The sequence below is a fragment of the Acomys russatus genome, chromosome 24 (genome assembly GCF_903995435.1).
Source record: "Acomys russatus chromosome 24, mAcoRus1.1, whole genome shotgun sequence".
NCBI lineage: Eukaryota > Metazoa > Chordata > Mammalia > Rodentia > Muridae > Acomys > Acomys russatus.
This window is the reverse complement of record NC_067160.1, coordinates 26,231,809-26,246,614: the sequence shown is the minus strand read 5'-3', so window position 1 is coordinate 26,246,614 and position 14,806 is coordinate 26,231,809. Positions and strand designations below refer to the sequence as shown.

The window sequence follows — 14,806 nt, the reverse complement described above, 5'->3', positions numbered from 1 at the left end:
CGCTTTTAATCCCAGCACTTGGGAGGCAGAGGCAGGTGGATTGCTGTGAGTCCAAGGCCAGGCTGGCCTACAAAGCAAGTCCAGGACAGCCAGGGCTACACACAGAAACCCTGTCTCGAAAAACAAACAAACAAACAAGATGGGCTGGAGAAAAAGAACCCAAACTAATGCAGACTTGAAAAGCCAAGACGTAGCTTGGAGGATTCATTGTCTTAGAGAGTGGGAGTGAAGGCGCTGAAATCAAGAGCTCCTGTATTAAATAGACAAGGCCCACAGGACCCAGCCAGCAGCTCAGCGTGACCCGAAACCAGACAGACTGCCCCACAACATATTGCTGCTTTTCCTCACACGGAGGTACGTGTGAGGCAAGCCACAGCTAGCTTGTTGTGTGGCATCCCACTGCGGCAGCTAGAGCGTCTCCTAGCCCTTGGCCTCTGAGGATGTGAGATCCACTGTGCCCACGGGTAGCACAGTACAGGAGCCTCTAGAAGCACCCCACGCGGACGAGAAGCTGAAAGTATTTCTGTACCTCCTCTTTCGCCTTTGTAAAATGTCACATCCTCATCCACAGGGCCCACTGAGCATTTGTTTCTGATTGGGAACAAATGAGAAAAAAGATTCTAGAGTGCCTTTACAAATAAGGGAAGGAGAGGAATGGGAAAAAAAAAAAAAAAAAATATATATATATATATATATATATATATACATATATATATATATATATATTTGGTCAACTGATTTCTCTAGAACTCCTTACACTGTAGCTAGCTCCTGGTGCTTACTGTCCAACTGAGATTTGCATAGTCATCTGAAAATACCAAAACAGTACATAGTACAGACTAGAAAATGTGTAGATTCCTCTCCCCCAACGCCCGAAGCATTTTCTTTACCAGAGGCTCTCCTGATGTCTTGCAAAAATTTCCCTGGCCCATAATCCTAGCTGAGATGGTCAGCATAATGAAACCAAAGTAAGAAAACATATTGTTTTGGTACTTTCTTAGATGTTTTGTGCTGCACATGAAATCTGGAGCTGTCACTCCACGGTTAACCTGCCTGTGGGATTCAGAACAACACTGCCAGCTCTGTGATCCCTCGTGACTCCATTTAGCAATGTAACAAGCTTTATGCGCACAGAGGCCTGAGGATGAGTGTGAAGAGGCCTAGCAGTAACCTGGCACTAAGTGTCTTTTAGGCATCCCTGACGCTTGAGGGCATCAACCAGGGCATCCAATGTATCATTATACTGGCTTGTTAAAGATGGTGGAAAGAGCCAGAAAATTATTAATCATCTAACTTTCAAGTCCTAGCCCCACAAAGTTTAACTCTCCTTCTCTTTCTTCTACTAAATGGTTTCTTACACATTCTGTGCCAGGTATTAACTGAACACATACTGCAGAAGAAACACAGATATAGCCCTTGCCCTTTAGACACAGGGAAAGGATGAACAAAACAACATCAAATGTATAATTACATATTGTGAAGAGTGCTATGGAGGAAATTAATAGGTACAGGGGTAGATAATAGTAGAGCAATTACCTAGACACTATGATCAGCGGAGTCATCTATAATTAAGGTCAGTATTAGTCAAGATTCTTTGGAGACATGGAACCTGTAGGAACCACTGATTTATTATGAAGAGTCGGCAAATAAAATTATGGTGGCACATCAAGGAAGCTGGTGACATAGATGCTAGTGCTGGAGAGTTGATGGAGTCTAAGTCTGAGTCTGGGAGAAGTTTGACGTCCCAGATCAAGCAGCCAAGCAGAGAAAATCAATTTTCTCTTCTGTCTTTGCATTCTGTTCAGACCTCAGGGATTTGAATGATGCTCACCACAGTAGGGAGGGCACTATTCTGTACTCAATCCATAGATTCAAATGCTAATCTCATCAAGAATATCTTAAAGACACATTCAGAAACAATGTTTAACTCCAAGCATCCTGTATTCCCAGCAAAGTGGACACAGAATTAGCCACCACACTATGTCTGCATAACCCATGACAACACGTGAGAAATAAGCAGATTTTAGAAGATTTTTTTTCCAGACAAGATGGGGGCATACTTGAGACACGGATCTAGAAAAGAGCTTTGTACTTGGCAATGTAAGATCAGGAGGCTGAACTATAGCAGATCAGAACGAGAAGAGCCCCACACCAACCCGAGGAGACAGGGAAGGTCAGGTGAAGGGCAGCGTTCCACCTTACATGCTAGGCAGGTGGAAATACACAAAACATCTCACTCAGCATGGCTATGAGAAAAGATTAATTTGATGACTCTCATACCTCAAAGGCTCTTGGGAAAGATTGCTTAAGATGAAGAAACTGTGTTTAAAGACTAATACACAGCTTCTTTCCAACTTTTGGCTCTAGTCCCTCTGATATTTTAGTGCCAACAAAAGTTCTTACTGAAATCTTAGATTTGAATAGTCTGGTTCGAATCATGTGCCTATTCCATAAGGGACTACATGCTTATCTGAGAAATACAATGCTTACATTGCCTATGTCACATGGAGTCTCTGGAGTATGGGGCCTCAAGTTAAAAGAACTATTTAAAAAGTACTTATTTTTGAGATAACAAATTCTAATATTGGAAGATGATTGAAACAGCCACAATAAGCCTATACAAGGTAGTAATTGTTTCTAATTTATAAAAAAGAAAACAAACAAACAAACAAACAAAACTGGCCAAGCCTAGCAGTGTACTCTGCTAACCCCAGCATTTGGGCAATACTGGCTGGAAGATCCTGAGTTCAAGGACAACCTCTACTACATAGCAGGTTTCAAGGCCAGCCTGGACCATTTAAGAACCTATTCCATAAACCAACATCAGGACTGGGGATGTAGCTCAGTCTAAAGTGCACGGAGATTCCCAGTGGCAATGCAAAAAGCTAGTGTGGTGCTGTATGTGCAACCCCAGGCTGGGAAGGGAGAACTGAGACCAGCCAACAGAGCCAGCAAAGCAAGCCCCAGGCCTAGAGATAGCACCCTGCCTCAAAAGGCAAAAGAGCTGGCCCCTGAGGAATGTCACCTTGGGTGACTTCCAGCTGTCACTTGTAAGCTTCACACACACACACACACACACACACACACACGGGGTGGGGGGCGGGGGAGAGAGAGAGAGAGAGAGAGAGAGAGAGAGAGAGAGAGAGAGAGAGAGAGAGAGATACACAGACACAGAGTTATAGACAGACAGACACATACACTCAAAACCAATCTAAAGATATTGGAGAGCATCCAAAAGGAGAGAAAAGCCGAAGTTGAGTATCTGAAAAAAAGGAGTAAGAAGTGTGACTGGTGGCTTCCCATGAAATAATGCTTCATCAATCTACCAACGGTTACGAAAATCAGTGGAACTGAACAGCAAGGCTAGCTACGTGAAGTAGAAGATAGAATTCAGAGCTAAATAAACAGCTGGAAATCCGAAAGGGTAAAAATACTAGTGGCCAGTAGCCACAAAAAGAACAAAACCCAACCAAATTCAGAGTCTGAAGTACACAAGTGCCTGGTTGAGGGACCGGAAGATGCCTAGCTCCGGGGTAAGGGAGGAGGAGCTGGCAGGGACTGTCCTGAAATCTGCTCTTGAAAGGCAAAGCCATACCCAGCACATCTGTTGAGCTGGATATTGCTTTGTCACACATACTTTCAAGCTTGGCTGAGAAAGCAGAGTCTGACATGCCATACTATAGCCCAAAACAAGCGGAGCAGCTGAAGTGAGGGTAATCACAGAGGCACAGAAACCACAAACAGGGGGCTCATTTCTGCTTCAACGTTTTGCTGATCCGAGCAGTTTCAAAAGCACAGAGATCAATGGGGAGCTTGTCTAAAACTGCCTGGTAGTGACCAGAAAAGTGCGAGAGCGTCAATGTTTCCCAATCATAATAAAGCCAAAGAGAGTGACAAAAACTTAAATAGTAATTATATATTCCAATAATATATTCCAGTATTAATACCAATATAATAATAAGTCCAATAATATAATGTCTATATATATATATATACACATACATATATATGTACACACACACACGCGCGTGTGTGTGTGCGTGCATGCGCAAGCACGCATACTCTACTGGAATAAGACCATGACAATATTATAAAATGCACAGGTTGCAGCTATAGCCATACTATGAAAGAAAATGCATAGCATTAAATGCATATTTAAAAGAACAAAGGTCCCAAATAAATGATTAATTTTTTACTTTAAAAAACAGGAGGAAAGCTGGGTGGTGGTGGCGCACGCCTTTAGTCCCAGCACTCAGAAGGCAGAGACAGATGGATCTCTGTGAGTTCGAGGCCAGCCTGGTCTACAAAGAGAGTCCAGGACAGCCAAGGCTACACAGAGAAACCCTGTCTCGGAAAACAAAAACAAAACAAAACAAAAAAACAAAAACAAAAATAGGAGGAAAAGCCAGGCGGTGGTGGCACACACCTTTAATTCCAGCACTAAGAAGGCAGAGGCAGGAAGATCTCTAAGTTTGAAGCCAATCTAGTCTACAGAGTGAGCTTAAGGTCAGCCAGGCTATATGAGAAAACTTGTCTTGTTGAAGTTATTTTCTTTTTAACTTATAAAAGCTTATTTCGTAGCCCAGCTATCACACAAATAAGAGACTCTTTTATAATGCAAGGCTTCACCACACAATCTGAGCAGTTGAGTCTGTTCTTAACCCTCCATGCTGTTTTGTCTTAGCAATGCTTCACTTGGTAGCTTTGCATAGCCCCAGCCTCTTCATCTCTCTCAGACATCTACCCATGGCTCAATCCCCTGCTCAATTCCTTACTTCCAATCCTAACTCCTCCTGGCTGGAAGGAAGTCCAGCCTGTTCTCTCCCCTACTCATCTACTGGCTGTAAACTGCTTTACTGACCCCAAGCTGGACCGGGGCGGGGGGGGGGGGGTTATTGGGGAGTAAGGTTTACACAACATTTAGACCGGAAATCAGAATTTAAGCTACATAATAACCTTATGCCTACACTATCTCAAAAACAGAAACAAAACAGGAAGAAAAGAAATATCATATTAATAAAAAGAAAGACTGATAATAAAAATAAGGCATAGATAACTGAAACAGAAAAACAAAGGCCAGAAAACACATAGTGACTCACAACCATCTATCATAAGATCTGGTGCCCTCTTCTGGTGTGCAGGCATACATGTAGTCAAAACACTGTATACCTAGTAAATAAATGTTTTAAAAAAGAAGGAAAAAAGAGCTGGGTGGTGGTGACGCATGCCTTTAATCCCAGCACTTGGGAGGCAGAGGCAGGTGGATCTCTGTGGGTTCACAGCCAGTCTGCTCTACAAAGCAAGTCCAGGACAGTCAGGACTCCAGAGAAACCCTGTCTTAAAAACATAAAACAAAACAAAAATCAATGAAATCAGTATATCTCTACAAAGTGAGAAAAGGCACACATTATGAACGTTAACAATGAAAGAGAAAACACTACATTTTGGCCTCATAAATTTGTCAACAGATAAATTCCTTCAAAGACACCAATCAAATCTCACTTAAATAAACAGATAACCTGTGGCATTTGCATATGTGGTACTAGGGACCAAAACCAGGGCATCATGAATGCAGGAAAGCCACCAACCAGCAGCTCGTCCTCCAGCAACAACTGTTCTTCAAAGGTGAAGTATGACTTAGTATCTTATAATAACAAAAATTTAAACAGACACACACACAGACTCATTCTCATTCTCTCTCTCTCTCTCTCTCTCTCTCTCTCTCTCTCTCTCTCTCTCTCTCTCTCTCTCTCTCACCCACACACACACACACACACAGCTCAGATGACTTCATTGCTGAGTTCTGTCAAACATTTAGAAAAGTAAAAGTAATGATATACTCTTCCAAAACACAGTAAGAAGGGGGACTATCCCAAATACTTTCCAACGGAGAACAACAGGAAAAGAAAAATGGACCAATAATCCTGGTGAGCACTTATGCAGTTTGCCTAGTAAAATTTCAACAATGTTTTAAGAGACCAATACAGCATGATTAATTGAAATTTGATCCCTAAATGCTACAATAGCTTATCATACTTCTAAAAAATAGTCAATTACTTCACCTTATTAGCAAGTTAGAAATCAAAGTCTGTGTCAGCATTTCAATAGATGCAATCATGTGACCAAATCAATACTAAATTAAATTAAAAACTCACAGTCCATGATGTCTGTTATTATCCGTTCTATTCAATGTTATATAAAACAGCAAAACAACAACAACAACAACAATAACAACAACAACAACCAGCAGAGATTGGCAAGAAAGGTAGCCCCCGCCACACATGAGCAAAATATCTGGATAGATGTATTATGAAAGTATATGAATGACAAAGTAGGAACATGCAAATTTGTTCAATACCATCAATCTTCAGAGATATACATGAAGACGACACCAAGTGACCAGTCCTAAAATTGTAACATATATGTAACAAGGAAATACCAACCATGAATCTTATAGTGAGCAAGAAGTAAGGTGACGCGTGGGAAGGTTGGAGGGAGAAAAGAGAAGAGAAAAATAATGTAATTATGTTCAATTAAAAAAAAATTTAAAGAACAAAGCCAGATAGATGTCATAATACACAACTGTGAGGTTTAAAATGTTAAGGCCACAATGAACACATTAGCTATTTAGGACTGTTACACGCTGCTTGTAGAGGATAAATGTTACAGCTACTTTAGAGAGACCCTTGCCAAATTTCATCAATAGTCTTTTGCAATCCCAATGCTAGGTGTTTGTTCAAGGGAAATAAAAACATGTGTAAACACAAGGCCTTGTAACTTGAACTTGTCACTGACTCAAATTGAGCACTGCAGTGCCTGTCAGGTGGATGATTATGCAACCCACGGCATGGGCGTAAAACAAAATGGGATTAGTAAAATAAAAGAATGAACTGCTATACAATGACACAAATGTTTAAAAAGAATCATGAAAGACACAAGCCACAAAACCATACATGACTTCATTTACACAAAAATCCACAGCAGTAGAGAGTGGCAGAAAGCAGGGCCATGACTGGCAGGGTGGAGATAAAGTATGTCACACTGCAGGGGTGGGCATACCCTGTGGGCGCCGCGAGAACACGTGTTTTCTCCTTACTCTTATTTACACGTTTGTTCATTTCAAAGCCCACACATGAACTGCAGCTGGACACTGACTCCAGTGGACACATATTCCAGTGCTAATAGACTGAATGCTCTCAGAATTCTGTAGTTTTTTTTTTTCAACACAGTGAGTAAACTAACACAGAACAAGGGTTTACTTTCCCAAAATGTCTAAATCAACTCAAAACAGACAAAAGTCCTTGTAGTAGGCTTTTATAAAAATTAATTCTTTAAAGTTTTGTACAGTGTATTTTGGTGATATTAAATTTCCCGCCAGCAATTCAACCCAGATCCACCCCCAACTACCCCACCCCCAGTTCTCTACTCGGCCACACAGGGGTTTGTTTTTCTTTCTTTTTCTTTTCTTTCTTTCTTTTTTTCTTGTCTTTTCTTTTCTTTTCTTTTTTTTTTTTTTTTTTTTTTTTAAATTTCGTTTTTCAAGGCAGAGTTTCTCTGTGTAGCCTTGACTGTCCAGGTCTTGCTTTCTAAACCAGGCTGGCCTTGAACCACCTGCCTCTTGCCTCCCGAGTGCTGGGATAAAGGCGTGCGCCACCACTCCCAGCTTCCATCCACACAGTTTTAAAGAACAATTGTAAGCAAATACTTGAGAGATTATTCCTGTACATAAATTACACCTAAGGAAAACACCAAAAGTGAGAAGCTTTGTTTAGTTGCCTCTACTGCTTTATGAGAGGAATGAATTAAACATGAGGAAACAAGAAAATAGAGAGAGCAGTCAGGGTAAACTACAATGACACAAGTGGAAGGGGTTGGTGCCACCTACTTAGGTGACATTGTGGCAGAAAGAAGATACCAGCTGAAGCTTTATTTTGAAAGCAGAATTGTTGGGATTAATATGTGTACGTGAAAGAGCAAAAAAAAAAAAAAAAAATCATGGTTGAAATCACTAGACTTCCAGAACTTGGCTCTAATAATGAATAAGGATGGATGTAAGAAAACCTGATTTTAGCAGAAGCAAAAGCTTTTGGTTTGGCTTGTTCAGTTTGCTACGGTTGAGATGTCTATAAAACATTTATTGAAAATGTGTACAATTAGAATCTGAGAAAGTTCAGTTTTCACTCAGGAACAATTAAAAAGCCAAGATATAAAAAACCTCAGAACCTAGGAAAATTCACATTTATGAGTAAAGGAATCAAGAAGGAAATGAAACCGAAATCAAAGGAAAAAACAAACAAACAAACAAATGAATAAATATCTAAGAAGCAGGAACTGGGCACATAGGAAAACTAAGTGGTTGAACAAAACCCAAGAAGAAAGCTTAAGACTGGCAGCAAGCTTGAGATTGGAAAGCACTGTGCTGTGAGCTGTGCACGAAAGGCAAAGGGACAGAGGACACGCGGTGCTGTCTCTTTGAGAAAGCAGTTTTCCAAAACTTTAGTAGAAAACTAGAGCAAGAGTGAAGGAGTGTTTGGGTAAAGGAAGGGTTTTGGAAGGTAGTTCTTATGTAGGTTAGGTGATGGAGGGGTACCTTTTCATCCTCACACACAGGAGCAGGTACAGAAAGAAAATTGAATACTACTACATAGAAAGAATGAAGTTTTTGAAAAGCTCTTAATAATCTTTATAAAGGAAACCACAAATATTTGTATTTTCCAGAAAAGTTAAAAGCTGTATGTCTTTGAGTTGAACACTTACACTTATTTTCTTACATGAAGAATATAAACGGAGATTACTAAAAAGTAAACAGAAGATTACTTCTCTTCCCCAACTTCTCATATTTCAGTACTGGGATCAAGCCTCAAATTCTTGCCTTTTCTAAGCACACAATCTACCCATGAAATACACTAGTGGCTCTTTTTAATGTTTACAGTTGCCAGGTTGTCTGGGCTGTCTTCTTTGAGTTCACTGTATATCCCAGGCAGGCCTCTGCTTTGTAATCTTCCCATCTCAAGCTCCAGGCCCAGGAGTTTGAAAAGGGCTGGAGGGAAGTCTGGAAGCTACTAGATTGCAGATAAGGTGGTATAAGAGCTGTGAGAGCTGTTTTAATTGAACCACAGGTAACTTTCTTAACAAGTCAATTAGGTAGTGATTTTCTGAAGTCAGTCATGGGATCGAGGAGCCCTTTATTCAATGGTTTCCTAAGTGCTTATTAGTTCGATTAAATCTCATTCTACTTAAAATACTTTTAGTGGACCATATTATGTTTAACTGATCTGACACATAACATAAGCCCAACAAGTGAGAATTCCAAAACCCAAAGCCTGAATCAGTCTGTCACACTGGCCTAACAATCATGTACTTTTCTAGGTAGTAGAAATCAAAGTGTTGGTGTTCCCTCAAAATTCATATTTTAGAACCACAATGAGACAGTATTGTGAGGTAGGGAGGGCCCTTGGAAACTAAGCTGGGTGAGCTGCATCCTCACCAATAGACTAGTGCTCTTATAAAAAGAGGTTAAAATAAGTAAGATCTATAGCCATTGCCTCCTGGAGGAAGGATGGACACTCACAACACTGAATAAGCAAAGGAACTTTACAGGGCTCAGGGGTCTCCTGGAACTTACAGGATTCATAAACTTCCTCTAGAAGATAATAGAAGCAGTAAAGAGTATTTGAGAGAATGGACTCTCCGGCACGCAGAGCTGCCCACAAGCACAGGGCTCCAAAGATGCAGCTTTCAAGAGCTATCATCCATGCTAGTGTGGGGCTTTAGTGAGCTGGTGCTACTGAGTCACCCATGCTTGAATAATTAAAGGCTTCACCAACACTCCTACAAGTAACCCACATATGCTCCATCAAGTTAGAGTTGGGCGGAACTGTTTCTTTGGTTTGCAGCTGCTGCCCTATCTGGGGTGAATAAATGCTTGCTTATTCTTCCCCAGGAAAAGTTACACACTACCACCTTCTTTCTTTTCCACTTTTACAGTGATTTCTTGAAGACCTGGACCTTATTCCAGTGGAAAAGCTATGCAACAAACTGTCTTGCTCCTTGTTCTACCATGCAAGAGAGCTGTAGTCTCCAAGGAAAAAGCTTTCAATGCTGGGGATTGGATCCAGTTTGTCTCCCAAAAACTCATATGCTGAAAGTTGAGTCTTCCATATGTTAAAAGGAGGTGGATCTTTAAGCTGTGGAAGCTAACGGAGGGCTGCTGGGCGCAGGGTGCTGCCTTCAGAAGTAGTCAACATAGTTCTCCAAAACAGGCTAGCTCTCATGTCCAGCAGACTGTCACAAAGCAATGCCACACTGTGTGCTTGGTCCCTTCTCCGAAGGACAATTTCCCTTTCTGCTTCCCTGCCACGTTTGTTGTAAGCCAGTGTGCATTCACCAGATATTACACAGAATGTTTAGAATTATTATCATCAGAATGAAATACCACATCAATCTCTTTTCATATAAAGCACTTGATAAATTATTGACCCAGGGCTCCACAACAGCAACACTGCAGCCGATGTAAGACACTTACCAGACACTGAGTCGGGCGATGCCTTGATCTTGGACTTCCCAGCTTCAAGAACTGTGAATAACAAATGTTTAACACATATAAATGACCAACTCTGTGGTATTTTGTTATAGTAGCCAGAGGTAAGTAAAATCTTAAATATATATGCTTAGCCTCGGAGGCAAAGCAGGACTTCTTCGGTAAGAAACAAAGGCAAGAAGAAGTAAAGACATTAAAGCTGGCTCCATCAGAGTTGGGAGTTTTATTATTAAAAGACAATGTACAATCCACATCAGACTGTGAAAAGTTCTCTCCACACATATAACTGGAAGGCAGCTCATACCTAAAATAATTCATAAATATTCAAGGAAAAAATGTGACTCATTAGAAAAATTACCCAAAGGCCTAAACAGGCATTTTAAAAAGAAACCCAGAAGACTGACTCTTACAAAAAGTCAGTGAACTGACCAAAACTACCTCACACGCTGACATCGCCAGGTGTCGGGCATCAAGACTGTAAAGCATGTCTGGCAGGAAAAGTGACAGCATGGGTACCAGAAGTACATGCGTGGCTGTGTCAGCATCTACATAGAAGGATTTCTCTAACAGCCTTGTTTACCACTGAGGAAAACTGGGTGTATAGACAAACACCTACAATGATAACACAGACAAATACATACATGTGCCACTTGCATATAACAGAAAGATAACTTAGTCCTGCGTCGTTACAAATACACCCTCTCTGCACATGTCTCACGATGTTGCCCTTCAGTGAACACATCAAGTCACCTCACGGCTTTTCCTTCTCTCTACGCCTTTTTGCACAAACGCAGTCTTTGCGTGCCAGGTGACTCTATTACCAATGTCTTGGGAACCTCGCTTCATGCCCATTTCTACTACTCCTTAATCTAGGCCCTCATCATTTCTCATCTGAATAAATGTCAGCACCTAACTATAAACATTAATAGAAAGTTAAGGTCTTCTTCACCTCTAGCTACATTGTTCTTGTGAACTAATGTTACATACCCTGCCAGATGTGTCATCTGAGAGCACTGTCGCTATGCTAAACCTTTTCTATTGGACAAGTAAGAGAAAAAAAATAATGGTTACAATTTACAAGGCATCAACTATATTTCAGTCATTACTTCATTTATCATAATACTCAAACAGCTGCTACTCCTGTCTTACAAATGAGGCAACTGAACCCTAAGAAAAGGTAACTCATAGAGGTAATAAATGGACAAGCCATGGTTTGATCTCACAGTGTTTGACGGCAAATTCCTTGCTTTTAATCATCACATTGTTCTGTATAAGCTCTTATGCATGCCATAGTTAGATCTAAATGCTCTGCCATGGCCTACTCTCCACCCTGGCCTCCTTCCTGTCTCTCTTCCTCTATAAAGCCACAGCACAAATGTCCAAGCCAGCTTTCCTTCCTTCCTAAAAGAACTCCCATTTTATTCAGGGCTGTTAAAACCCTTACTTCCTGTCCTTCCTTGAAGCCAAGGCTATCACTCACACAATTCTGGAGAAAGAGATTAAGTGAAAATCTCTAGGTGGGGCTTATGGGAAAAGCATCCGTGCTGTTGGCATGCAGTCCTGGCTTAACTCATCCCCCTGGCCTCCTCTGCAGAGGTCTCCTCATGCAACAACCCTCGTGAAGCTGTGAGGTAACATGTGAGAATGAGAGCCTCACAGTTCAGGAGGCAGATTTAACATTAGGAGCCTTGGGATTTAACACACACACACACACACACGCACACACACACTCACACACGCACACGCACACTCACACTCACACTCTCTGTCTCTCTCTCTGCATGGTGTGTTCCCCATCTTTCCCCATCAGAGTTGGTCATATACTCTAACAGCACTAGGGCCTTTGCCACCTGGCAATCTCCTCCGTGTACCCTGACTTGGCTCACATTTGTAAGGAGCAGCGATGACGATGTGAGGGTTCATTTTAAAGATAAGCATGCCGACTATAGCCTCGCCCACAGCAGTCTTAGCTTATCAGTATCACAGGTTCTGCTTGTGATTTAGCATTTGTGTGATGGGATTCACCTCAAAATGGACACACACACACACACACACACACACACAGCAGTAGACTATGGTACAGATGAACTCTTAAGTTTCTTAAAGTTCTATCTTTGTATTAGGTCAAACAGCCAAAATCTCAAATAAATATACTCTGTAAGGTTGATATATTCAATTACACTGAGTGTTATTCTCTTAGCTTTTAGCTGGAGCTGATATGTAGGAGGCACCTGAGCATCTGTGAGCCCGGCTATGGCATGCACTAATTGCTGATCTATATAAAGGCTCCAATGTCATGCACCTGCCTTGCATAGGGCAGAGAGAAGGTAATTTAGGTTTGTTTTCTTTTATCTTGTTTTCTTTTTCAAGACAGGGTTTCTCTGTAGCCTTGGTTTCCCTGGACTTGCTTTGTAGACCAGGCTGGCCTTACATTCACAGCAATCCTCCTGCCTCTGCCTCCAAAGTACTGGGATTAAAGCTATGCGCCACCACATCTAGCTCTAGGTTTGTTTTCTATTCCTGACACCCAAATATATAAGACTGGGATGAGTTCTCCTATTGGCTTGCCTCTTACTCATTACGGTTTTTGTTCTGCCGTATCCACGGCTTGTTAGATGTGATGCTTATGCCAGGAATCCCAGCACCTACGCCACATCATAACATTATTAGATACTGTTTAATTTGTGTTTTCTTTCAGTGAAGAGCTTCTTATTTTTTAGAGTCTATCTTTTAATACATTACTTAACGGTTTCTCTCTCTTTTTTTTTTTCTTTTTTGCTACTTAACATATTATTTTGCTGGGCGGTAGTGGTACATGCCTTTAATCCCAAGCACTCAGAAGGCAGAGGCAGGCGGATCTCTGTGAGTTCAAGGCCAGCCTGGTCTACACGCAGAGAAAGCCTGTCTCAAAAAACTTAAAACAAAACAACAACAACAACAAATGTATTAGCCAGGCGTGGTGGCACACACCTTTAATCCCAGCACTCAGGAGGCAGGCAGATCACTGTGAGTTCGAGCCCAGCCTGGTCTACAAAGTGAGTCCAGGACAGCCAAGGCTGCACAGAGAAGCCCTGTCTCAAAAAACAAAAACAAACAAACAAAAATAAAAAACTAAACCAAAAAAAGTATTCTTTTAATTGTAAAATTCTTATGACAGCAAAACAAGGCGATGTGTGTTCTTCAGGAGCCTCCATCCTGTCATCTTTGAAACAGAGGTGTATTCCACACCCACTTCTGCCACAGGAGCCCTTGAAATTCAGAAGGAAGGGTCTGTGTTCAAAGCTTGCACAGTGCCTTCCTTCAGTCATGGGGGGGAGGGGGGCGCACATATACCTTCACTTAAAAGATCAACTTGCAAGGCTACCCTGACCTACAAAGTGAGTCCACAGGGCAACCAAGGCTACAGAGAAACTTGATAAGTTGTGCAGACAACTCAACCCATTTATCTCCTCTTCTGGTCTCCCAGTCTAGCACATTGCACACTCGTGGTTACTCCCGAGTCTTCAGAGACCCTCAGGTTTTCATCCGTCTTTGCCCCATCACAGAGGTCTGCGGCACAATTCCTAACAGCTGCACTCTACTTTCTAGCCCAGGCCTTCCCCTAGACGCAGCTGTAAGCTGTTAGTGATTACTAAAAAGGCCTACTTTAATTTAAGGCCTTTGTCAGCCAGCGCCTTCAACCTCATGGTGATCTCAAAGAGCAGACTGCGAGCCTGTGTGTTCCAGATTAGCCGTACAACACAGAAATAACAAGCACTAATCGCAAAAGGCCTCTTGAGGTGACTCGGCACTTAATGCGCATGATTTATTTAATGCACTTACTGAGCACTGTCCAAAATATTTTTTAGGAACAGGTGGAGGTTTTTGTTTTTGTTTGTTTGTTCAGGCTGCCCTTGAACTCAGGTGGGCCTTTTTTTTTTAAATTTTTTTAATTACTCTTTATGGGAAAAGAAAAATAATACACGTCACAAAACCAATAAAAGCCATATGTGTCAATACCCTTCCTTGTTCTTACTGCAATGATACTGTTTTATCCCAACTATGGCAATAAAACTAAAAGTATATGCTGGGCAGCAATCTTCTATGGGTCTTAAAAGTGTCCCAAAATGTTATTTTGTTGCAAATGCCAAGAAGGTAAGACCTTGGCCATTTTTAACTGGTCTACTTCTCAAGATTATACTTAAAGTAAACTACTTTAGGTGATTTAAAAGGCAAACAAGGCTGAGTGTGGTGGTGCATGCCTGTAATCCGAGCACTCCAGAGGCA

General features: G+C 41.4%; 1 protein-coding gene across 1 annotated transcript in view; it reads right to left on the bottom strand.

The window, feature by feature from the left end:
* Positions 1–14,806, bottom strand: part of Baz2b (bromodomain adjacent to zinc finger domain 2B) — a 219,150-nt gene that overhangs the window by 92,385 nt on the left and 111,959 nt on the right. The window contains exon 4 of the mRNA XM_051166087.1: positions 10,526–10,576. Within this exon, the coding sequence (XP_051022044.1) occupies positions 10,526–10,576 (51 nt within the window). The remainder of the gene's footprint in view (positions 1–10,525; positions 10,577–14,806) is intronic.